The 25,798-nt window shown below is 41.8% G+C and overlaps 1 protein-coding gene across 2 annotated transcripts in view; it reads left to right on the plus strand.

Annotated features, from left to right (window-relative positions):
- The first annotated feature begins 12,931 nt into the window (after positions 1-12,931).
- Positions 12,932-25,798, plus strand: part of GCLC (glutamate-cysteine ligase catalytic subunit) — a 37,056-nt gene continuing 24,189 nt past the window's right edge. For both annotated transcript variants that reach the window (XM_059842733.1, XM_059842734.1), the window contains exon 1: positions 12,932-13,214. In XM_059842733.1, coding sequence (XP_059698716.1) covers positions 13,065-13,214 — 150 coding nt within the window. In that variant the 5' untranslated portion in view covers positions 12,932-13,064. The remainder of the gene's footprint in view (positions 13,215-25,798) is intronic.

The raw sequence follows: 25,798 nt of genomic DNA on the forward strand, positions 1-25,798 counted from the left end.
CATGTCCGTGTGGCTGGATGGAAAACCACATTACAATCCTGAGCCAGATTACAGCTGTGGTTTTGTTCCCATTGGCTGAGACTTCAACTGGATTAATTCCTCTGCTGTTCAGACCAACCTTGTGCAAACTCAAGGGAGAGGGTAGGAATGAGCAGGAGGGAGGTAACGCTGTATCTTTTAGTATCAATTCTGGCAAATATTAGCTTAAAAATACAATTCCCATTACTGAACCAACTTCTCAGTCCTAGCACAGCAATCCTTTTCAGCCTTCTCTCCAAGAATGTATAGGGCATAGCTTCTTCTGCAATGGGGCCTCCCAAGTCATACAGCCCTCAAAGAGCAGCTGTTGTTAGAACTGGAATGCAAACTGGAAGTGCCAGGAGAGGAGGTTCTGAAAGCGTTTGCTTCAGGCAAGTCACCAGGTCTGTGAAAAGCTAAACAAAGCAATCAGCTGCCTGCATTGCATGGGAGCCTCATGGCAACCCTCAGGAAACAGTATAGAGCTTTTTGTGTTATTATTTTAATTATGTTTCAATTTAGTAGTGACTAAGCAACTTGACAAACTCTTGTTCTTCACTCTGCAAAAAAGAGCTGGTAGGTTTGAGCTGTATCAGACCATGACACGTGATGCTACTCAGTGACACAGGCAATAGAGACCCAGACAAGGTGCTCTTGCTCCAAGAGGGCTCCTGAATCAGCCTGGCCCTGTGCTGGTGAACTCATGGAAAACATTGCTGCTGCACATTGACCTCCCCACAAATACTCTGAGGCTGCCTCCTATCTCTGTGCATCCCCTTCTCCCCACAACTTTGAAGTGCAATTTTAAAAAAAGTCACCTGTGTTTAATTCCTGAAACTACTTTTTCTCCTGAAACTGTGCAAGCTGTGCTCTATAGAGTCCCATAATTCTGTTTACATCTGCATTTTCCACTGGAACGTTTTGGAAATAGTTGACAGTGCAGAAGATGAAAATAAACCAACTCACCAGACAGAAGAGAAAATACTTCTTGCCGTAATTATTCTTTTTTCTGTTTTAGTATGTTTCCTACCAGTTTGGGAAGTGGCAGAGTTGATGGCAAATTTGATTTGTCAATTCAAATGAGGAATTAAAGTAATTTAGGAATAACAGGTGCCACCTGGAAAACAAGCAGAGGACTTAAAAATAATTATGGCTAAATGTATTCATCTTTGCATTCCAGAAGGCTCCCTTTGGTCTCTCCTGAAGATAATACATTAACATTAGGATGAAATATTGGCATGCTGTTCAAACTTTTCACCTGAGATTGAATTTTAAGTTATAGATGCTGAGTCACTGGTCTTTTTATTAGCTCAGAGAAATAACATGACATCACTCAAGGAAATTTTTCCAAAGATAAGAAATGGATTCATTTTCTCTGAAAAAAAAAAAGAATTCCTTATCTTTCTGGCTTCATTTGGTGACACATCAACAGAAAACCAATATGAATTGATAAAAATGATTTGTTCATTTATTTTCTTACAGAATATTTGATCTTTTTAGATAATTTCAAATAGCATCATATTGGGTCAGAAATTCCTGACTACCAAGGAATTGGAAACCTGATTTTCACAGCACTGCTGCCACATATTGATGTAACTTACCATAGAAAACACTCCATATTGATTATATATAACCATAGTATGGCCAAACAACAATACAAAAACACATGAACCAATTTTAATTGTTTTAAACTCCAAGCAGCCTAAGATCTAAGCAGAGAGCAGAGATTTTAGGGGAGCGTGAGAACAGCTAAACATTTTTTTAGCTCAGATGGAATTGTTCAGGTTGACAGAGGGAGCAGGGAATGTGGTCAGTATTTTCTAAAATTCAGCATCTTTTGAGTTTGTTATAAAATAGTGGTGTTAAACTTTCAGAAGCAAAGACTCTAGTGATGGGTCACTAATTAACTTACAGCTTGATCCAGGGGAGCTCCTTTATTTGGTCAATGTTTGCTGAAAAGCAACTAAATATTTCTGTTTATTTTTTGCAATTACATTTACTTTTGGTACCATCCCCAAAAATAGCAATGTTCCATTTCAAAGTTGCAGTATCTACTTTTAGATCTCTTAGTATTTCAAAAGGATGAGAATATTTAAAATAAACCATGTCCTTAGTGCAGTCAATCAAATATTTGCCCATCAACTAGGACAGTTTCTATCTTCTGATTCCTCTCTCAGGTTTAATTCTGTTTTGGATTCTGCTACCGAGCAGCTTTGCAGGTCTTGAAGAAGTTGGTGTGCAAGTGGGACAGCTTAACAAATGCAGAAATCTGAGATGCAGAAACTTGCTTCCTTCATGAGTACAATATGCAACTGAGTAGCAGCTATTGTCTTTATTTTACAGTTGTCAAAATCATGTTCTATTTCTTAAGGAATGATGAAATCAAGACAGAAATTTATAATTTAGTGGTTTTTGATTGGTACCATATACAAATGCAGCATCAGTGTTTACAGCAAAAAGTGTCCAGTGGTTCTCCCCTGAAGTTCTTCATTTGACTTTGCAAGACTTCCATACAGCTGAAAATTTTCACTCTTGGTACCACTAAGAGTGCCCATCATTAGAAAATGTTGACAAAAATAGTTGCCATTACTGAGAACAAGAAAAGACATAAAATACACCTTCTTTATGGAGGAGTTCAGTCACTGTTGAGAACATGACCAGGTGGGAAACATGCTTTTTCCTAGGCTGACAAGACTACAACTGGTCCCTTGGGAAACTCTTTGGTAACTATGAATTTGCTGAAGAATTTCCCACTTGGAAAGGTGAGGGTTGCACAATATGAGAAACTCCTCAAATTCCAAGGACACAACAAATATGGGTTGGAAGTGCTGAGGGGGCCCTGCTCCTCCAGTCTGTGGAGGTTTATGAACCAAGCAGGGACTGACAGATGTGCCATCCCCACACAGTAACGCTGCAGCTGCTCTGCTGGGCCAGCCTTATGCTCTTGTGAAGGCTCCAAGGCAAGGATCAGCACACAGATCCAATGGATCAGCACAAGATACACACTTATCACAAAGAAATTATGAAAAGCAAATACCAGAAAGTTCTGTGCTCAGTTCATGTCAGGTTCTTCTGGAGTTGGGAATAAGCAAGTTCATTTATCAGCATATAATGTGTCAAAGGCAATGGGAATACAGCCGTCTTAGCATCCTTTTGGCACAGACTCCCTGGGAGGAGCAGCCTGTCTCTGAGTGCAGTTCAAAGGGCAGAAGACATGTTATGAATCAAACGCATCCTAACTTGCTGAGTTAAATGACATAAATGACAACATGAGTGGTGTATTCAACCATGTATACAACCATGGCCAGAGGCCCCCATACGCCACAGCCAAGCCTTTCCTTTGAGACACTCCTCACAAATGCCTCTGTGCTCAGAAAGCAAACTATGTATGGGAGGGGTGGTGTATTCATAGGAGGCCTCCATTGTCACCTTCCCAATTTTGTGAAACTATGAGGTTATTCACACACACTACCCAAGCAAAAATGGCCCTGCAGTGAAAGAAAATTGTTATTGCAAAGTCAATACCTTTAATATCATGAAATGCCAGAATTAAGCTTGCCTTTAATGTCGCATCCTCTTGTGTACATATGATGATACACTTTTTTAATTAGACAACTGTATCGTGCTTCTTTCAAGAGATCCCTACTTCATTCAGTACACAGGAACAGATGAGAGTTTTTAATGAGATTCTAGGCAGGATTTTTATTAGCACTTATCTTCTACACCCTCTTTGTTTACTGAACTGACTCCCAGTACAGCTCTGAATGGGAAATTAAAAATGTAATATTTTATGTAATTAATCTCAAAGTTCAAGTCAACTGCAGCCGAGTTCTATGACTCAGTAATCCAAAATGGTTAACTAAAAAATGCAGACTGAGCAAGCTGTGAAAACCTAGTTTTCATGTCTTGTGTCTCCCGGCTGTGCAAAACAGCCATGTACAGCTGCACTTACTGTGGCAGTACTCTTACCCTCACTGAAAGTTCTCCACTCAACCCTAAAAGCTGACGTTTCAGAGAGCAGCATATTTCAGCTCAACCCTAGAAAATACACATTTTTTACTCTCACTGGGCACAGTAACACCAGTGTCCTCAAACTGACTAACTGACTGTTGGATGTGCTTGCACAGTACAGACTACAAAGAATACCTGAAGGTATCATAGGGAAATACAAAGCTGAAAGCTTGAAATTCCCTCTGATCTATGCCAGGACAAACCACTGTATCCAATGCCTACATGGACAGACAAAGAAGAAAAGAACTCCTTTCTTCAAAGGAAATCTGTCCACCTGAAGGACATAATTTTCCTTGAGTTTTGGTTTATCTGTCCACTTGAAGGTGGACCATTCCTCCAGTTTTCCAGGAGACAAAACATGAGGGATGAATTTGTGCAACCAGAAGCACGGGGCTGAGAGCTGCCTGTAAGGCAGTGGCAACTGCAACATGGGAACCTTGACTTTCAGGCTGCCAAGAGGTCCAATATGCTATACCAAAGGAAGAAAACAGCACAAATAGCCCATTTGTTAAAAAAGAAGTGGAAACCATAATCCATTTAAAGGTTTCAGAGGAGAAGAGGTTAAGGAAAACCAGCAAGTACCTTCTCTCTTTGGGTTAGCTCTTTCACCCATGACTTTTTCACACCAGCTTTAGTGTGTGTTTCTTTCAAGAAAGATGCAGGTTTTCACATGTAGATGCCCTCTTGAGTGCCTGGCATACTGCATCGAGCCTCCAGCCACAAAGCAGAGGGCATGGAGGTCCAGTAAGTCCTGTGTTGTGTCTTCAGCTCTGGGTGGATGTCCTGGCCACCCTCTGCAGTTTATGTCCAGGCAACTGCCTTGTTCCCCAGCATGCATGGCTGCCCATGTTTTGGAATGAATTGCCCTCGCGCATGAATTGCCATGCAACTGATGCTCCCACGTTCCTGCCACTGCACCTGCCCAGCCAAAGCAGGGTGCCAGAGGCAACAGTGAGTCACTGCTATGTTCACCCCAAGACATGTTGCGTGAGGAAGACAGATTCTTGCTGTGTTTTGTTTATAATAGGGCTGAAGCTGTACTTCCCACAGAGCTTAATAAGTGAACAAGAAAGCCTCAGGTAACATTTCAAGGGAGGATAGCTTGGGAGGTGCCTTTTCTTTTAAACTAACCTCAGTAGAAGAATGAGGATATAATCAGATAAGTATCAAAATGAATGATGATCCACACCTCAGATGACTGACCCAGTTTTGAAAAAATATTGTACTTCATTATTTTAGATTGAAAAACAGGATGGTTCAAAACTTAAGAGATTAAAACTGCCCCAACTGCGGCCAATGGAAATATTGTCTTTCACTTCAACAAAAACAGAAAATGTCTTCAGTTAATCTGGAAAAAACTTTGAAATGCTGGAGTGATTACTAGTTGCTGCCAACCATTAACTTTCCTCCTTTTCCTCCAACTGAATTATGCCAAATCTTTCATATGGGCAGTACGTTTCATTGCCATTTACTTATTTGCTGTCTTGCTTTTCTAAAGATTTTTGAGAGGAAGATGGAAAGCTGATCTGTTTCCAGAATTCATGGTAGGGGAAAAAAAAACAACAGCTAAAAAATGATGAAAAAAAAGAGAAAGAAAGCCTACCTTCCTCCCATGGAGCTGGCAAGATACATTATTACCTGGAGAGAGCTGAGGGGCAAGCTTACAAAATATCCACTACTATTGACCACCCTCCATCAGCGCAAAGCCTTGTTGCTGGTGTCTCACTGATCTGCCACACTGCGGTCCCACCTTTATCCATCGAGACCCATGCTGGGAAAGGCAAAACCATAATGACAAGGCTAACATATATATCAAGGATGATGCTGGACTGTGCATGAATAGAATTTGGCCATTTGTTATTCAGGAGTAGTGGCACTTTACCACAAAGAACATTAACCACATTTCCATTGCCATAAAACTCTTATTTAGTTTTTTTCCTCTTCTTTTCCCTAGACCCAGATCCAGTCACATTCTTTGCATTAGCTCTGTGCTCATCAGTACATTCTTGCTTTGAGTCAACTCCATATGCTGTCACAAATTATTCACCTTTTTTCCAGTTTAATATTCTTCCCAATTCCAGTAATTAGAATTGGCTTGGTGCAGGGTCAGAAAACACAAGCCAGTGCATGTAAGGGGAGGTAGGTCAGGGCAGAAGGAGGACAGGGAGAAGGGCACAGAACCTCTTTAAGTGGAAATGAGTTGTTAGAAAATCTCAAGCCCAAACGTGTAACTTTACCTCTGCAGCTTTGCTGCAGAGACTTTAATTCCTTGTTATGTGTCCTGCAGGCTTCTCCTAATAGCCATCTGCAACCTGACAGTAATTATATAGCCTGGCTCAAAGGATTGAGCAATAATATTGTAAGGTGAACAAAAAGAACTCCAAGAGAAAGCTACCTTTTCAATATGTTTACAAGACTAAAATGTCGAGTAGTATCTACTGAGGTGTTTCCAAAGCACTTAGCTAGCCCTTGAGAGCTGCACATGCCTGTTTAGTTGTAGCATCTTTGTCTCTTAGAATCTATCCCTTACCTCTCAACATCCTCCTGGGTCATTTAGGACTGCATCTTTAAGCAACAAAGGCTGAGAAACAAGTGTGGTAAGACCACCAAAGACCCTGCAGCCCATGATCTACAGCTACTTCCAATAGTGGTGTTTATGCACCGCGTGGAAGCAGCAGGGAGACAGCAGCTGGGAGCTGTTCCCTCACATAACTCAGTTTCTCACTGGGAAAAAGCAGACCTATTCAGCTTATATTCCACCCATTTCTCATTACCTGAAGATTTATCCAGAAATACAAGCGACCAAAGAAAGATAAAAATGGAATGTAAAATTATTCAAATACCTCAACTATTAAATGGAAGGCCAATGTCATCTTTCTTGATATAGCCAGTTTATTTGCAAATTGGCAGTTCAGCCTCACTAGTATTTGCTGAGCTAGCTAACAGCATTTTTCACTTGAGATGCCTGGAACATGTTTAGGCTTATTAATAAATTCATTCTTCTGTTACATGTAGTAATACACAGGTTTCTACTTGGGATTTTGAACAACTCTTTCATGATATAGTTAAAGCCTTTTCCTTGGTGGAGTGCCATAGAATTACATAGCTCTTATGAAAAAGAAGATTAAAGCACACTGGAGTCATGAGAAATTTGAGAAGAACAAAGGTTTCTCAGGGGGTGATCCATATGACCCAAACCTGCCCATGTATGTAAACTAAAAGGGAGGTTATACCCAGTGTTAGACTGAATTATTTTAAGCATGGAATCTTTCAGCTGTATCTGCTGTTCTTCCTTCTTGCTCTGCTGCTGTATGCCCCCGACAGCCTGCACTGAGGGAACCTTACAGCCTCCCCTGCCTCTCTGTACCAAGCATGGATCCATGCAGGGCACAAACCCAACAATGCTGCCTTAGTGCTGCTACCCAACAGCCATGGCTTTGGAAAGAACCAGCTGGCAGCAGTAATCCCACAGGCAAAACCTGGCAATGCTGATGTTAGTGCTTGGAGCGTGGGAGAGCTGCAGGTTTGGCAGGCAGATGATTGCTCTTTTACACAACTGTGCAAAGTACAGTTCTTGTGATAAAACATTACAGTTCATGACAGGTTATCTGGGGCAAGGGTTACATTTTCCTGAGTCTTATCTTGCTGCCTAATGCATTCTTGGCAGAAATGGGAATTTGGACAAAGATTAAAGAAGTTATGGATGTGAACAACTGGGTTACCACATGGAGGCTGTACTGCTGTTACTGGCAGAATTAGGAGGGGATAGAAATGTGAGGCCTATAATGATTTACAGGCATAGGAGAGAAACCAGGCAGTTATTTTCTATGACTCTCAAATACTAGAACAATGGAGCCTTGGGGAATTTGGTAATGGGAAGCATGGTTTGGGTTCCAACTCTTACCTGGCAGTGCAGCTCACTGGCTCTGCTTTTATTTCCCAGACTGTAAAAAAACTGGAAACTGAAAACTGATATTAAAAAAGATATAAAAGCTGCTACTAATGCATCTTAGGAATTCTACTATTTTTTTCCCTAAGGATCAGTGCTTTATTCTTAGCTGCTAAACTTTATGTAAAAAATATGCTACAGCTTGAAAGTGGCAAGAAAGATGAGATGGTTGCTAAAGAGAAAAATATTATTTATTTATTCTGCTTTTCAAATAACTTTTGAATGCTCCAACCCACATTTAACCAATACTTGTGGGTTTGTGGAGATGTTGATGATGGAATTAGGACTTTTAGGTGTGTTGTCCTTCAAGAGGATACATGTGTGCAAAAAAAGTGCACACACCTACACTCCTGCCTGTGGTGGGAATTCAAGTAACCAAGGAGCTCAGTTGCTTTGTTAAGATGCACACTCTCAATTCAGGCTTTTGTAAAGCTTAATTATCAACAGAGTCTTTGGAAGGACTTTGCACTCAGCCACTGTTTTTCATATGTCTGAAGAAGAATTTCACTGTTTCTGATACTCACAGTGAATGAAGTGATGCATTAAAGACAACAACTCGACATGCAGAGAGGATGAGAAGTAGCCTTCAGCTTTGCTATCAAGCACCTGGCCTTCTTTTATTTTATATTACACAGGTATCTACTAAGAAAAAAACCCCCTCAGGTCAGCCTATGGAAAAGAATATAAAGATAATCCTATAATAAAGGGTCTCCATCTTAGAAGATGCTGGAAAGAAGATAAACTAGAAAGCAATTTGGAAGTTCTTGCTTTCTTTGGAATGCTTTGAATCTTGTGCATGTCATCAAAGAGCCTCTTTAGGACAGATTTGGACACAGTGACAGCTGAATTGGTAGGAGAGTGCACTTCCAAAGGAACTGGTAGTGGCAGGACAAAAAGGTGAACAAGATGCTATGGGCATCAGTCACCATGCTAGACCACTCTGAGAGGGAGCAGCTCAGCAATGTGCATGCAGAGTAGTTCACACACTACAACTGCTATTACTGCCAGCAGCATTCATGGCATGATTAGGTATGCCCAAGTCAGTCAAGGCACCATAATCATGTCCTGTCCACAGCAAAAGAATATGTGGGCTACTCAGAAATGAGAAATTCAAGTTACTTGCAAAAAGGACATGCTAATAAAGACCAAAGTGGTGAAACAATGTGATTATATTCACTTTTTACATAAATGCATGAAACTTTATAGAATGAAATGCACAATTCATCCTTACTGAAGTAAAAAACTCCAACCCTCAAAACCAATGGTTGTCAATAAAAATTCACCAGAAAACATCCTAGAAATACACCACTTAGACTCACTTAATGCTACTACAGTCATTTCTACATCAGGCAACAGCAAGAAAAAGAAATTTTTAAGCAATACTGACAAGCCACACCAGCGTCTCTCACACACTAATCGAGAAGTTGGCTTGGAGAGGAATAAGCATTATTAGTTTGACCAGAAGAAGTCCCCATTAGTCATATTCCTCAATGCAGAGCAGGAAGACTTTAACTGGAAGATACATCAGAAGATCCTTCACTTGAATCTTTTCAGTGTCCTGACTTCCTTCTCTCCCCAGACAGATCATTTAATCCAAGTTGCTAGTCAGCAAGACTTTCTGCCTCAAGAAATAATTGACTGAGCACAGGTCTCTTCAGTGCCTCAGGAAATGTCTGGAGGCCTCCTCACTCTCCTCACTCAAAAGGAAGTAGTTATTGCATCTGCTGTTCACCTAAATCAGTAAGTACTGGACACAAGTGCATATCATAAATTATAGATCTGGAAGCATAAAAATATTTGGTTAAAAAAAAAATATTTTTTCTACCAAACATAACATTTGAAAACTTTGTAAGACAATTGTTTCATTTGAAGACTTTTCATTTTACTCAGAGAATAACCCAATATACAGCAATGCCAGCTCAAAAATTACCTTGAACAAAGCTGCTTTAAAAGTTTTTGCAGATGATTCATGAAGTAAAACAAATCTTTCTTTCTTCCTTCTAATAACAGCCTCATCACAAGACGTCTCCTTGTTACTTATTACTTTTAATGACAGACAGTAAAAGAAAGGATTCTGTAGGAGTGGCCTCACCTATAAGTCTACATATCTTTCATCTCTCCCAGCAGGTATATTCTCAAAGAGCCAAGCCACTCTATTTAGATTTAGTGGCAGCTGATTTGAATAGCTTTGCAGCTATACAAAACAAAAAGTGAGTTATCCTCTGTGGAGAATGACAGCAACGTGTCAAACAGCTCCTTGCTGTGCAAGTTGCAAGTCACATACTCTCCTCCGATCAACCTACTAATTAAGGGTACATCAGCCTTTCCCTTCAACTATTTCCTTTGAACCATTCAGAAAAAGTAGTTAAGCCTTGGGGCTGGGGATATGGGTACAGAGTAAACCAGTAACACCATCCAAACTACTGCCTATATGTTCAGAGAAGCTTTTCTTCATCTTAAGTGTACTTGAAGTAATTATACATGATACTCAGGGTACTGGAAATAATTATACAACATTAAGCATGTGGGCAGATATTATACAATCGTGGTTTGTCTTGAAGTCATATTTTAGGTGATGTGCAAATGAACATTTCTGCATGTGATGCTGTCAACTTTAGAATGGCTTAGTCCTCCACTATGGATCACCCCACAGTGCCAGAACACATACATTAGAACTGGAGGGGGAAAGGCTTCAGCTGAAGGTGGTGAACACTTCATAAACAGAGCTGACTTGTCACACTAGAGATTGCAGTGTGAGAAAAGAGTTTACATCTTTATCAGTTTTACCGGTGCAAAAGGAAAATACCTTGATTTTCTGTTACAAACAATGTATTAGCTCAATAGTTGACGAGACTAAGCATACAGGACTGGAAATAGAGCAGATATTGACACTAAAAGAACACAAAAATGAGCTGAGTTTAAATACTGAGAAAGACAGGACACTGAAAATGTGCTCTTGAATTGCAGGTCAAAGAGTAGCATTAGTGGTCAGCTGAAGAGTACAGACTGCGTAATAGCAGCCTGTAATATAATAAAATTGATCTTAATTTCAAAATTTTTGTATGTTGCTGGAAATGTTTACATTGCCTTATACACCAGCACACTCAAAGCAGCTGGGATTATACCAAATACCCAATTCTTCCAGAAAAGTTTCTCAGTAACACAGGGCTCTTGCTGTCAGCCAAGTGAACTGAGAGTGTGGACCCTAAACAATACAGACAACCTTGGCTCAGATTCATAAGATGACAATGTTAACTTTGATTTGATACAACAAGGTTTGCTCCAGCTCCAGATCCAGGCTCACAGTCCCAAGAGCTAGAAAGGGGCTGGCAGAGCTGCTGGCTATCAGGTGCTCCTTGTCACTGCCAGGACTCCTGAGGTTCTTCAGCTCTAACTCAAAGCTGTGGAAAAGCTGAGGCTGGATGGCAGCATGATGGCACAAATATGGTATCTTGGTATTTTGGCGCAATTGCCCTCAAACACTCAAGGCTTTGTCCCCTTAGTTCTGAAATAAAGTACAATTAGGCTTTCACATGAGGGATATGCCTCATCAGACTACCATTGCCAAGCATGAGACTTGGCTTCTTGATGTTTCAAAAATAAAAAATTATGGGATTTTTTAGCTAGAAGATTGTTTTTTTTGTCCACCAAACTAAGTCAACCAGCCATCTCCAACAACAGTACCAACAACAGCACTGCTTTCAATCAGGCCAGCCCGTACAATTTCTGCCAAAACCATGAGTTTGTTTTTTTTAAAATCATGAGCTCCTAAAAACCAGCTCATTATAAATTGTTTGTAATTTTAACTATTACTCCTTGTTCTGTAAATGCTGCCTTTTGTGTAGAAACTTATGCCATTAAAATACTTTTGAATCATTTTACTTTAGTATTTGGTATCTTCCACCAATGTGTTTCAGTTTTGCTATTCAATTATCTTGAGAGCTTATTCTATCCTTTAGGCACCTCATATCCTAGAATAAGACAAACAGTTCTTGTAAGTGTAGTTATTCAGTCAATGAAATATCTAATAATACAGGTCATCCATTAGTGGGCTATATTGCAATTTAAATACCATACTAATTCTCAAAGAATTGGTTTATTATATACCAGCCCTGCGACCCATGACGAGCTTTGTGAATTTAACAATGAGGGTCCAGGAGTTAGGAATTTCTGCTACTCAGCAGTGAGAAACTTTCCCTTCATGTTAACGTTCAGCCTTTGATCTCTTCATTTAGTTAAGACTTAACACTAATAGGCCTTCCTTCTGCTTTTTATGGACTGTAAAATACACGCTTTGACACGCCCCCGCATCCTCTTTCCGGATACAATGCTCTTGCAATTCCCTCCAGAACAACCCCCAAGTAACAAACTCATTTTCAACATCTTCACGAGCTGTGCTTACTGCTTGACAGCACAACATGTGGGTGCCGCAGCCGGAGAGATGCCGAGGAGAATCCATGGGGAATGCGGAGCGACCCCTCTAGACTTCACTCCACCCACTCCGAGCATCCGTTTTCCCCCTGAGCTCTGATCTGTAAAATACACAGGAGTGTTCGCACACTGTCCGCGCTTTGGGGCCTTTCAATCAGGACCTTTATTTTGGCACTCTCAGGCCCACAAGGGTTCCTTTCCCCCAGGACCACCAGCCCGGCCAGACGTGCCCCGTCCTGCCGGGGGACACCCTCCTGCCGCCATGTCGCTTCGCGCAGGCGAGCGGCGCCTCCTCCCCTGTGTCCGGGGCGAGGGCCGGGCCTTCGGAGCAGCGCCGCTCACGGTTGCTGCCGGCGACCGGGTGTGCCTCCCCGGACCCGCTCCCTCGCTCGCTGCCCGGCGGCTCCACGGCGAGAGCGCCCCGGGCCGCCAGGCCGCGCTCAGCCCCGCGCTCGGCACGGCGAAGGCGGCGCCTGCCGGCGGAAAGTGCTGAGTCACGGCCCTGACGCGCGGCCGCCGTCACGTGCGGCGCCGGGCTCGGTCCCGCCGCCGCGGCGCCGAGCGCACCCGCGGCACCGAGCGTACGGCGCACGGGCGCACTCGCTCCGCTCCGCTCGCTTCCTCGGCCTCTCTCCCTCTCTCCCTTCCAGCCGGCATGGGGCTGTTGTCGCAGGGCTCACCGCTGAGCTGGGAGGAGACGCGGCGGTACGCGGAGCACGTGCGGCGGCACGGCATCCTCCAGTTCCTCCACATCTACCGCGCCCTGCGCGACCGCCACAAGGACGTGCTCAAGTGGGGCGACGAGGTGGGTGAGACCCCTGCGAGCGCGGCCTCCGCCGCGGCCTCCGCCGCCCCCTGTCGCGGGCGCAGGTGCCGTTGCGGTGCGGCGCGGGTCGGGCCGTGCTGCCCGGAGCGGGCCCGGCCGCGGCCGCTCGGCGGGAGGGGACGTTGCGGGCTGCCCGGTGGGGCTTTGTTTACCTCGCGCACACACATGCGCTCGCCGCAGTTCGTTGCGCAGCACGGCTGCCCCGCTGTTACCCGCGGTTCTGAAACGCTAGAACAACTTTCGGTGTTTCCGCCTGGCACCACTCGGTTGCCCGGGCAGCCCCTCGGGAGGTGTATTCCCGGGACGGTGATGCTCGACAGCACTCGCTCCTTCTCCGGAGTTTGTTTATGCTCTCTCGATGAGTCTGAGTAAAGCATGTCTATGCCTCGAGTCCAAGGCAGTGCCTGTTCGGACTTAGTTTTTGGGAGGAAAGTGAAGGAAGCTGGAGCGAGGGTGGGCGGGCGGCTCTGCAGTGGCAGCCCTCTCATCGCGCACCGCGTTCCTCCTGTATCCCTGCGTGAAACGGACCTGCCGAGCCCTGCTTTATCCCGGAGTTTCCTGGGCGTTTGGTACGCGTCAACCTGCCTTCTGAACGAGGTTTAAGATGATCGCTCGGGTCGTGACTCGAACTTTGTTACAGGTGCTTTGTGCCCGAGGACCGTAACTTCAGTCACAGGTTTTGGGTGTGTTGCCTTGTAAACCTGCTCTCATCTGTGCCACAGCCTGACGGCACTCTGCAAAGAGCAAAGGCTGCCTCCTCTATTCGTCAGTTCCCCAGGAGACAGGGAGCAGCTTCACACATGCTGTACTAGAAGCTGTCCTTGTCTGTGGTGTTGGTGAAGTCCAGCATTGGTCACTTGAAGGTGTTCTAGATGCAGCTGCAGGGAAGTTGGAAGAGCAGAGTAGGATACAAGCAATGTGGGGACTTGGCCATTGCACCTCTGTCTCATGTACAGTTTGCTTTCTGAACAGCAAAGGCATTTGTGAGAAAACTTCATTCAGGTAATAGCAGCTGTTCACAGATGCTCTTTGCCAGAGGAAAATGCTGTTCAGCATGGTCACTCTGGGAGAACTTCTGTCTTAAAGTCAGTTCTTCTTTAAACGAACCCCTTTTATAATTCACATAACAGCAAGGCAAGCGTCAGTACACAGAAGCTGCTTCCATGAGTGAGTGGGGGCTTGGCTTCTAAAATCTGTTTAATGAAAGTATGTCTAGTCTACACCACAAAGTTTTGCAGCTAGAGTGGTGTGGACTCAGGAAGTTTAAATATACTTATATCTATCCTTGTCTGACGTTTGTGTTCCCACATGTCTGTGAGGCTCTTTTGTCAGCGTAACTTTGGACATGTTCCCACATATCCAAAGTTACATTGACAAAAGAGCCTCACAGTCTTGAGTCCAGAAATATAGACTGTCTTCCTGTTGCTCTGAAACTTAGCTCGAGGGTTTTCTCATTAATCTTTAAGAGGTGGTACTCATTTTTCAATGGGTGTTAGATTTTAGTTGTCCTTGCTTTCTCAGAGTGAAATTTCACAAGATAGCTAAGGCTGATCTACTAGCAAGCTGGTTCAGCTTCCCTCCCTGTATTCCAGGCTCCTATTTCTGCTGCCTGCCTTGTGTTGTTACTGGCCAGCTGAGTTCAAAAATTTGACCCCGGAGAAAACTCTTCTTCCATTCCATTTTTTAGGGTGGTTGGTTTTCTCAGCAGAGCTCTTTCACAGGTAGGCCCAACAAGCTCTGCTTAATGTGAGGAAAGTACCAGGAGTGTGTGGAGGAAGGGGTTGGGTACAACTGGCCCTTGCAGCACCTACAGCTGATCACTTGGTAATCTTAGATGTATGGTGAGACTGGACCCTGGGAACCTCATTCTTCCTTTGGCCTGGGGACCCCACTGAACAAAGTGTTTATGCTCAATAAATAGTGGAGCGTAATGTCAAAGGAGATTCACAGTTCTCTTCTACCATGCCCTAGTGTGGCAAGAGGCAGGATTTTAAGAGCAGTATCATTGCAGACATAATTTTGATAAGGAGCTGAGAGCTGTATTAGAAATGTCTGTGGACATTCCATGAAGGTCGGGTATCCTGGTTCACTCTTTACCTCTTCATTTTAGCAAATGCTAATAAACTCAGGTGTGGCAACTTTATTCTGCTGCGTTATGCAGTTATATATTTTTTTATGTAACATAGCACTTAGGAGTGTGTTAATGGACCAAGTACTTGTAGCCAGTCTGCTCTTGTGCAAACACAAAACCATACCTTGGTCCTAGCTTACTTGAGCTGTGCTGTAGATAGACTAATATGGAGGGCAGTACATTTGTTTTCCAGTTTTCCTCTCAGGTACCTAGTTATTAGAAAGTGGCGCCACATTTATATGCAGCTTAGATTAATCAACTGACTAATTGGACAGTTTTAATAAAAAGTCTTGTTTGCACTTTGACCTTTATGTATAAAGTCATAGCCTGAAGGTGTTTAATTGTTTTAAAAACTTCTTGAAGATAGAAATCAAGAATGAAAATGACAGCCCTTATGTAGTGGTAGAGATAAAATCAGAATAAACAAAATTACTTTTGTGTTTCTGTGACCATATTTAGTAATGTAAAAATGTATCTTGTAAATTTTTTTAAGGAATGTTTATGAGAAAAAAACTCAACTTCTGTAGCACATACTGAGTTTGTCTTTCAGGGTGTATGTGTGAATACCTGAAAGGTTGTTCCCTATCTAGGTGATGCCATTGTGAAAAGGAAATACGGTGTTTGCTCGTGAGTGTAGCTTTGCTTTGGTTTGGTTTTGTTTTCATAAGGACTCCCACTTCTCAGTTTGTGTTGTAAGACTCATTACAGAGCTGTGGGGGTCCCTTGGGGTTCTTGTAACCTCGTAAGGACACCATTCACTGGGGTGCTGAGGGAATGAAACTGTGGGGAATTATCATGTGCTGTTTCTTGGGTGCCAGACAGAAGTGTTAAGGCTAAGTGCTAACAGAGCATGATGGTGGCATCTGTTTTGAAGAGAGTGAGACAGCATCACAGCTTACATTGCAGGGTAGCATTCCCTAGTGCTCCCATCCTCTCCTGAGTAAAGAGCTGTAAAGGTCAAAACACTGGTTCTGCTACCTTTGGAAAAGTCAGCTCTTTTATTGCTTGCAGTGTGAATAGAACTAAGAGCTGTTGTCTGTTTTGCGGTAAGTTCTTTTTTACTCCATTTTCCACAACCATGAAGCCTTTGCAATGGTAAAAAACAAAAGCCTACCAAATATGTAACAGAGTAAGACTTTCTCTAAAAAGAGCTTTCTAAAGGTCTCCTTAAATTTGCATTTGCAGGTAAAGGTCTTCTGCCTCTTAATCATCCTCCTGCCTCTTAATCATCCTTCTACCTCATTCAAAACTGACAGTTGACCCTTCTGTTTATGCTTGACTTCTCCTGAATGTGGAGAGTACAAAACAGTGAACTGTCTCATTATCCCTCAGCAAACCCCGCCTTACTATCATTGCCTTAATGCTCACAAAGTTTGGGCAACAATTACATCTGCTGGTGAGACCCTGTCATGCTAACAAGTACAATCTCCGTGTGTTACCTTCCTCTTCCATCCAATAATGTATGCTTGACTTCGGGGTTGCAGAGTTGTGATCATTGTTTATTTTTTTTATTTTTGTGCAGCAGAATCAAAAACCTTTTCAGTACTGCTTCAGAATTCCAGTACAGTTAGCAGATACTATCTGAAACAATTAGTCTGTGCAGCTTGGCAGATGCTAGCTTATTCTGCTGCTTCCCAGCTTTTATCCCAAAAAGCCCCCTTCTGTGCCAGTGTATTATTAGTTGCCTGTGCTGTTCAGCACCTCTTGTCTGCTGATTGCATTCCTCTAACTGACGGATGTTGCTTAAATTTCCCTTTGGAGCTTAATGCGGACACTCGGATCAGGCAAGTGGAATGGCTGGCCTTGGCAGGGCTCAGTGCTGCTCTTTTGTGCTGAGTGTGCACACCAGTGTAGAGTCACAGCATTTCACACCACACTACATACACATGTGTATTCCTATGTGCCTGTAATACTTGTCTTCCACAGTCTGTAGAGACTGATGAGGAGCTGTTTCAGCATAAGAACATTTTGAGAAAGGTGTGCCAGAAGGAGATCTCAGAAGGAAGGGATTTAGAAAGCAAGCATGGGCAAAGCATGACAGATTTATTTTAAAGTACGTGTGAATGAAGTAGGCATCTGACTTGCTCAGCCTTGTTTAGTGAAATTGGACATAATGACACTTTCATTGTGTATGAGTCTTGTTCCCATCAGTGTAGGTACCTAGCACGCAAAAAGCATCTCCAGCTTTTTAAAAGCTGTTTTCTTAATGGAAACTTGAAGTGAAATTTTGAAGCCTTTAAATAAAGATTTGATAATACTGTGTATGAGGCAGCATGAAAAATGTACCACTGCACTGCTTGCAAGTTGAAGCTTTACTGAGTTAATTCTAGTTTGGTTTTGGTTCTTTGTTTTCTTTCCATCCTTTTACCTCTTTCTTAGTCCTTTTTAAGCTTCTTTTGATCTTTATTCTGTACACTCAATTAATTCCTTTCCTTATCTTTTAGTTTTTGAATTATATCTTGTAAATAAGTTAAATGAGAACTAAAATGAACATGTGCTAATCAGCACTTCCTCATGCAAGAAGCAAAGCAGCCCTTCTCAGGAGCTATGAGAGGCCAGAGGTTTCTTACCAGAATGTCCCAAAGGTGTTGCTTCTGATTAGATGATGCATGACTCTCTTGAAAGCTTTCTTTTTTCTTAATGAAAGGTTACGCTGTGAAAAGAGCTGTATTTCCCCTTGAGTGATTCTTTCCAGGGAACTAGCTGTTGCAGTAGTGTCTTGTTACAGTTTCTAGCCTGCGATGTTTTGGGGTGTTTCCAGGGCAGTAGCAACCTGTAAACGGTATGATTGGAGATGTTACATTACAGTCTGTGGAACTTCAGACTGGTAAAATTATTGCTGCATATTAAGGAAATGAATTTGGGTTCAGATGCACAGTTTGGGTTCAGATTTGAGGCTCCAGTTTGCCTGTCACACTTTTAAAACCAGGAACAAAATCTAGGGCATTTTTTAGCAATGGTGAATCTAGCTCACCAGTTGCATAAAATAAGTACAGGTACTATCCCTGATGTACACAGAGGAAGTTTTCATTATCTCTTTGCTAAAAAGACAACCAGTGAGGCTTAATGAGAGACAGATATACATGCATAAATATGTTCAAAGAGATAAGAAAGAACCAGGGCTGATGAATGAGTATGTTGAGAGAGCATCATGGTGTACAGAAAGGTAGTGTTCATTTCTCATTTTACAAGAAACTTGGCTAACCTAATGGGCCAGAAGAGCAGATGTACTTTTAGTATAATTACTTATTTTACAAAGATAGATGCCCTGTGGAACAAGATACCACATGATAGGTATGAAGCTGAGATAGACACTAACTTACATGGACAACAAGAATAGACAGTTTATTACAGTTTCTTTAAATTTTACATGATGCAAGATGTTTGTCCATCTATCCAAACCACTTAGATAATTGTATAGCAAGTTGTGGGGTTCTTTAATGTTTATCTGAAACTTTCTAATTGGCTTTTTGTTTTATATGTTATAAATAAAACGGAATCAGAAAAAATAGTTGTTGCATTTTCCAGAATGTTGCCAATATATGGTCTTTTAAAAATATTAATCCAAGTCATTATACAGATTCATCCTCAGTACTATGATGGTCTCACATTCTCACACTTTGTACAAACTGCTGCAGTGTACCATTGTGCAGAAATTGCGTTTTTAAAAGCTTTTCTTGGTAATCTTGTGTCTATATTAAAGCTAACGGCAGCCTGAAGTCTTTTTTTGCATTCTTGTCATTTTAAGACAAATGCTTTTAGTCTCCCCGTGCCCCAGTGAAATTCTCAAAACAGAATGCATTTTTGATTTTTAATGCAGAACTTTCTCATGATGACCTCTGCAAAATGTGACATGTGCAGATGCATCTCAATGGAGCTGTCTTAATCGATGTGCTTGCCCGCTGGCAGCTTGGGGGGAAACAGCCCTGGTGAATGTTTTCATTACTTGTCACATGTCTGCTGATTTACCCTTTCTCTCAGAGCTTTATTTTCTAAATAAAGGGACACTGGAATGATTTATTTACAGACAGACTTAGTGCTTCCTTTATATCTCTTGTATGGATACCTGCTGTTTCAAATAGTGATGTTTTCTGGGGCTGGGTCTAAAGGTATGAGGTTAGTGCATCAGCTTATGCTGCTTGACAGCCACGAGCATGTATGTATGCAACCTCTAAAAGGAATACACTAATGCATAGAAATGTAACTCTTCAAATCTTGACTTGAGCAAAATAGGTGCCCTTGAAGAGTCTTCATGTTTATTCCTTCCCTGGATATTTGACTGACTGCCATGAAACTACTTTTTCTGCTTGGTTTTAATCCTGGCATCAGGGAAAACCTAAACTAAACCCTCTAGCTCTCAAAACATGCACAGCGTGCTAACCCCATGATGGCTGATAATTTTGCTTCATCTCCCTCTGCTTGGCTTTTCCAGTGGCTGGGTGATAAGATGTATATGTGTTTTATGTAAGGTTGTAGTGCAGAACCAGTGACCTACCGGAGGGCTGTACTCCCAGATGCCCTGTGTATGTGACAGTGCAAGACTCATTGTAGTTTATACTGATATGCTCTTTGAAAATCTAAATTTGTAATCAATGGAAACAAGTTTGGAAGGTTTGAGGGGTTGGTTGGTTGGTTGGTTGGTTGGTTGGTTGGTTGGTTGGTTGGTTGGGGGTTTTTAGGGCTGTTTTTTAGGAGTTTTTTTAGTAATGTTTTTCCCAAAGCAAGTTGCTGTTGGTCATAAATATTGACCTGCCCCCATAGTAAACATTGATTTCCTCCTTCCCAATCTCAGGATTTAATAAGAGGAGTTTAAATTACCTACTCTTGGTATATTTCTGATAACAAAATACTCTGTTCACAGTGTGTTTCCTTCTGTGGCTATCAAGTGGATTGCTGTGGTTTTATCAGGGGACATTTTTTGTTATAATTCCTATTTTCCCTTGGGACCTCTTCTTGCTGTGCAGATGCCTTATTTTAGTTAACGGTATGACAAAGGGTGAGTCAGAAGGATTAGTACAAGAAAGATTTTATTGTTGATGTTGCATGTTTGGTTGTTCAGGTTTTTTATTTTTCTTTCTGATGGAAAAGGTGAATTAGAAACTTGCAGCATTTTGTTTCACAGGTGAATAAATAACGTCATCTTTGCTGCAGAAATCTAATGTTAACATGATCCTAATCTTTTTAATAATATTAGCCTCCAGTGTTACATAGTACAGAAGTCAAAGATGACACTTCTTTCTGAAATGCACCACATCTTATTTCTTTAGAATCATGCAAAAGGTTATAACTTCTCAATTTTAATTTTCAATAACCCACTTCCTGATTTGTGGTGTGTGCAGAAGGTTCTCTAGTCACGTTGTGTCATGCACAAAAAAATCTGCAGCCATGATGTTGTCGCGTGGGGGGGAAACATGCAAGAGTGCTTAGCTGTGGCTGGCTGTGTTGACTGAGATTGAAAGCCTCTGCATCCTCTTTGTTTTGTCTATGATAATGTATAATGGGGCATAGCGGTTCATAACTTTTTCATTATTGTCAATGTACTGTAAAACGTGAGTGGTGTTTTGTTTCTTGGACATGCTTTCTGTGAATTGGTTTTGTTTAGAGCTGGCAAAAAGAAAAAAGCTGGTGCTTTTTAAATTGGATTGCCACTTCCAATCTGCTTGATCAAAATTAAGCATTTTGGGAATTAACATTTCAATCTAGGTTCTCCTGTTGCAGATTTTTGAAATTATTTCTGTGGCAGAGAACATCCATGGTAATCTCATGAGTGTAGAAATGCTTGCCTCATGCCAGTGTGCAGTGTGGGGCTTGCTGGCTAAAAACAGGGTAACCAGCCTCTGTGGTACTTCCAAACTTGTTTTCCTCTGAAATTTGCTCCTGAGGGCATTGGACTTATTGTAAGATAGTAAAGCTTTCATTATGGGTACATTACCAGCTGTTTATTTCTGTGGCTCCATGCTTTATCACATCAGTGGTGAGAAGATAAGTACATCAAAAATCCCATCTTGGGTATTATGTTCTACATCCATCAGAAGTATTTGTACCTATAGAAAATAATCTGTTTTTTCCATCCAACACTGGAAACTTGTGACAGAGGTTCTTTAATGAACAGTCAGATTACTAAAAACTTTGTTCTCCTTTAGACTTTAGACTCTCATTTAATGATAAGGGTATTTTAATGATGCATTAACCGATGAATAAAGATATGGAAGAACTTTTTTTTCCATGAATGAGCTTGATAACTAGTGAAAAGGGTATTTTCTACAGCATATATAAGACAATAGGCATAGGCATATATGAGGCAAACTGCACAAAAGTACTTAAATGTTGTTTTGTTAACAGTAAACAATACCCATGAGACTTCATTGGTTGTTCAAGAAAAATTTTCAATTTCCCTTAAAGCTCCAGGCCTGCAGGAAGGTTCATATGAGGAGACTGCTAACAATTGTTCCAGGTATGTGTGGCAATAGCTGCCCAGTGGAGGGAGAAAGAAGCTGTCATTAAGATTGTCCTTGAGAAGCAGAGTGGTCCATGAGTCACCTATGATCAGGTTTATTTAGAATTACAGAGTGGTTTGTGTTGTAAGGCACCTTTGGAGATCATTTTGGCAGACTCCATGCCCTCGGCAAGGACATCTTCCATTACACCAGGTTGCTCAAAGCTCCATCCAAACTGGCCTTGATTACTTCCAGGGATGGGACATCCACATCTGAGATGGATGGTCAGGAGTGTGGTGCAAGGCTAATGCAGGTACTGTTTTTCACACACAGAAAGCATGAAGCAATGCTTTTTTCATTGCTTTTCTTTTTAAAAAAGCTTCTCTTCAAATCATTCTTCTAAACTGTTTTATTCTATTATATAATCTTGGCACCTTACTTCTGACCTTACTGAGGTCCAGACTCTGTGCTTACCAGTGTTTTCATAGGCAGAAGTACCTCATGGCACATACCTTGAAAGTTAAAAGTATTTTAACATTTAATGCTACAGCAGAGGCTTTGCTCCCATCTATTAGATAGGTTTTGTTCCCTGTGTAGTTAGCATGATGGTGTTAAATTGAGTGTGCAAGGGCGGGTTTTTATATTGGGAAGCAGAGCACTGCCAAGGCAAGTATTTGGACCATGATATGTTGCTATCCCTGCATTAGAAAGATAAATTACTTATCGGAAGAATTGCTGTGTTAAGGTTTAGGGCTTAACATGCTTCAGTGGTCTTAGGTCTAGGGAGAGAGGTTAGCAAAGCTTGGGGAGAAGGATGTACTACTGATAGTGGGCGCAAAGGACACAGATTTTACAGGCCACAAGGACATTTGGCAAAACTCCCAAGATAAGTAATAAACTAACAAAGCCAACTCAGCAACTGTGTGGAGATCAGTTCAAACTGGGTAGAAGGTAATTCCAACAGGGAGAGATTCTCACCTCCGTGGTCCACTGACTTAAGAAAGCCGCCAACTCAAGAGAAGTACTGAGCATACAGACTAATTAGCGTGAGAAAGAAGAGAATAATTTAACCAACAGAAGGTAGAATTAATTAGAGAACTATGTAACTGGTAGTCAGTGAACTGTGATTTCTTTGCTAAAATGTATAAATGGTATAAAGCTTTGATGATGGGGGAGCTAGCAACCTTCTGTGGGTTATCACCTAGCTCCTTGCTTTGCACAAATTAGAAAGAAATAAAGAAATGTTCAGCCTTAAGTTGAAATGTGGGTGCTTCAGATTAGACATTAGAAAAAAAATTTCACCATTAGGGTGGTCAGGCATTGGCATAGGTTACGCAGGGAGGTGATGAAGTCACCATCCCTGAAGTTATTAAAGAGGCATCTAGGTCTTGCTTGGTGGTATGGTTTGGTGATTTAGGGCCTACAGTGACAGTGTTGGGTTGACAATTGGACTTGCTGATCCTTAAGGTCTCTTCTAATGTTGAAGATTCTGTGATTAAATAGAGATACCTTGTCTTGGTGTGTACATTGGCTGTGCACACAGGGCAGCAAACCCATATTTGGGACAATGCTGTGGCACAGGTGACACCTTGGTTCCTCCGTGTTCCTTAGAATTACCACCTATGTGTTTTACTGCTGTTTTTTATACACCTTCACTTTTAAGAAGCATTGTTTGTGCAGAAATAATATGTGTAATTATGGTCAAACAACTCAGGCATTCAAACAATTTCAGACATGCTTACCCATTTCCAGAGAGCTGTAGTCTTTCATTTTGCCTCCAGACAAGTCCAGCACAATTGTTTGACTTAATGAATGGAGAGTGGTTGTGGTTCTCTGCAGTTGAAAGGCTTCAAGGTCTCTCTTGTATTTACAGAGGCGATATCAAAGAATTTTCAAAATCTGAAATTTTGAAACTGTGAGAAGAGGTCGTAGTGAGTGAAGTAGCAGTATTCTGGATGCTGGCAAGCTAATGGAGCATAGCGTTTCTTGAGAAGATTCAGCAATGGAGTAGAGCAGAGCTGGTGTGGAAGTTCTCTTTAGATGCAGTTATATTGCAAGCCAGTAATTAAGAGGAAGGAAGCCTCTAAAGACCAGTTTTTCCTTGTATTGGCTCATAAGTAGTTCTGATACTCTGAGTATTTGCTTTAACTAAGATTGAATTTGCTTTTTTATGCATTTAACTGTGGACAATAATTTGGTTTAGACTTGCTCTGTGTCAGAGCAGGGTTGGGGGTTGGACTTTCAGCTTTCAACCTTGCAACCTTGCTGGCTATACTGTTGTTCCTTTGCCTGGTAAGGTAGGACAGAACTTCTGTGAGCCTGGCAGAGGAGATTGGGATAAACCATGTTACTTCACTGGCCTCCGGCACGGTTTATTGGGTGTAGTGAATGAACGACAGGCCAAAAAATCTTTGCTTGTTTAAACCAGTGTAGCTCTTGTCAGTTCAGTAGGGCTGTGATGATTTGTCCCAGCTGAAGATTTATTTTCATCACCTCAGGTTTTTTCTTCACTTTTATAGCAACTGTAGCTGGAGGGGTGGTCAGAGGGATTCATCCACTGAGGTTGCACAGAGCATTGTCTGTCTGCCTGCAGGGAGGAGCTGGGATGCCACATCTTCTCCTCAGCAGCCTTGCAGCATGTGCCAGCCAGAACACAGAGGTGTGTAGGGTTTGCTGCATGATGAGAGCACTGACTGGAAACTTGGGTCCAAAGTGGCCATGACAGGGTGCATTGTCCTCTAAGCAAGGCTGCTGGTCAGCCATCTGCATCAGTAGTTTGATCTGATGTGTATTTTGATTCTTGCTAAGGAGCCTAGTTGAAATTGTAGAGAAAAGTGAACTCTTAAGAGCTCAGCAAAATAATGGATTATGGATGTTGGGTGAAGCCCCTCATATTTGGCCTTTGGACTGGAATCTCTGCCAGGTGTGCTGATTCTCTCAGCTTGGCTGCATTTCTCTGAACTTCATTGTGGCTAAAAAACATGTGAGAAGTCTGTGAATGATGACCTGAAATTGAATGTAAAAATGTGTGAACTCTGAATTTGTTTATTTCTTTGTAGCTGTAGGCTAAATCTTTTGATGAGCTTAAATTACATTCTTATGGTAGATCATCTGTGTGTTAAGACAGCTTTGAAGATTTAGTCAATGTTTCTGGAGGCAAAGTAATAGTTGTTTCTACAGCTAGATGCATAAATGCAATATATGCACTACTGTACTTGAAATATGAAACACTTTGATTTTTTGGGGTTTGCCTTCTTGACTTAGTGTTTCTTTACATTTTTTACTTTTTGGGTTTTTTTATAACTTGCAATTTGGTTTATAGAGAAACACAGTGTTCTTCCCACCAGCTCATTACAGCTACATTTGGAGAGGGATTTCTTGGACAGGAGGCTAATCACAGTAGCATACTCATATAAAGGTGGACAAATGTTCAACTTTGGGTCTCTTGACAGCAGCTGCAGTTCCTGTGCTCTCCCTTCTGCTACTCACTCCCACAAGCAATGTGGGGGGAGGCCAGGGATGTGGCAGACTTGATGCTCATTCTGTGTCCATCTGAATGACTCAGACCTGTGGTCTTGGATACCCCTTCTAGATCAGGCCAGCTCCTAGTGAGAATGATACTTTTACAAAGCAGGAGATGATGCTGAATGTGGTAGGAAACTGGAAGTCCCTATTTCTTTCCAGTATTCAAGGTCAAGTGACAGTGGAGAGACTGGTGCTGGGCAATAATTAAATCAGTGCTCAACTGTGTTCTGGTTGACTGTAGTCTGTAGTTATCTCAAGTAGATTATTGTGGCATAATACACACAATTGACAAAATATACCATGCAAGAAAGTGCGATCTGCACAGAAACCAGAAATCATTATTTTTTTACCTCTAGGAGATTAAAATTTGATCTTGGGAAGCATACAGCAAATGTGTATAATTGCTGGATGAGTCCCTCTAGATTTTGCCTCTGATCAGATTCTGTAGAATTACAAACACTCTTGGATAA

This window comes from Haemorhous mexicanus, chromosome 3, assembly GCF_027477595.1.
Source record: "Haemorhous mexicanus isolate bHaeMex1 chromosome 3, bHaeMex1.pri, whole genome shotgun sequence".
In the NCBI taxonomy this organism is placed as follows: Eukaryota; Metazoa; Chordata; class Aves; order Passeriformes; family Fringillidae; genus Haemorhous; species Haemorhous mexicanus.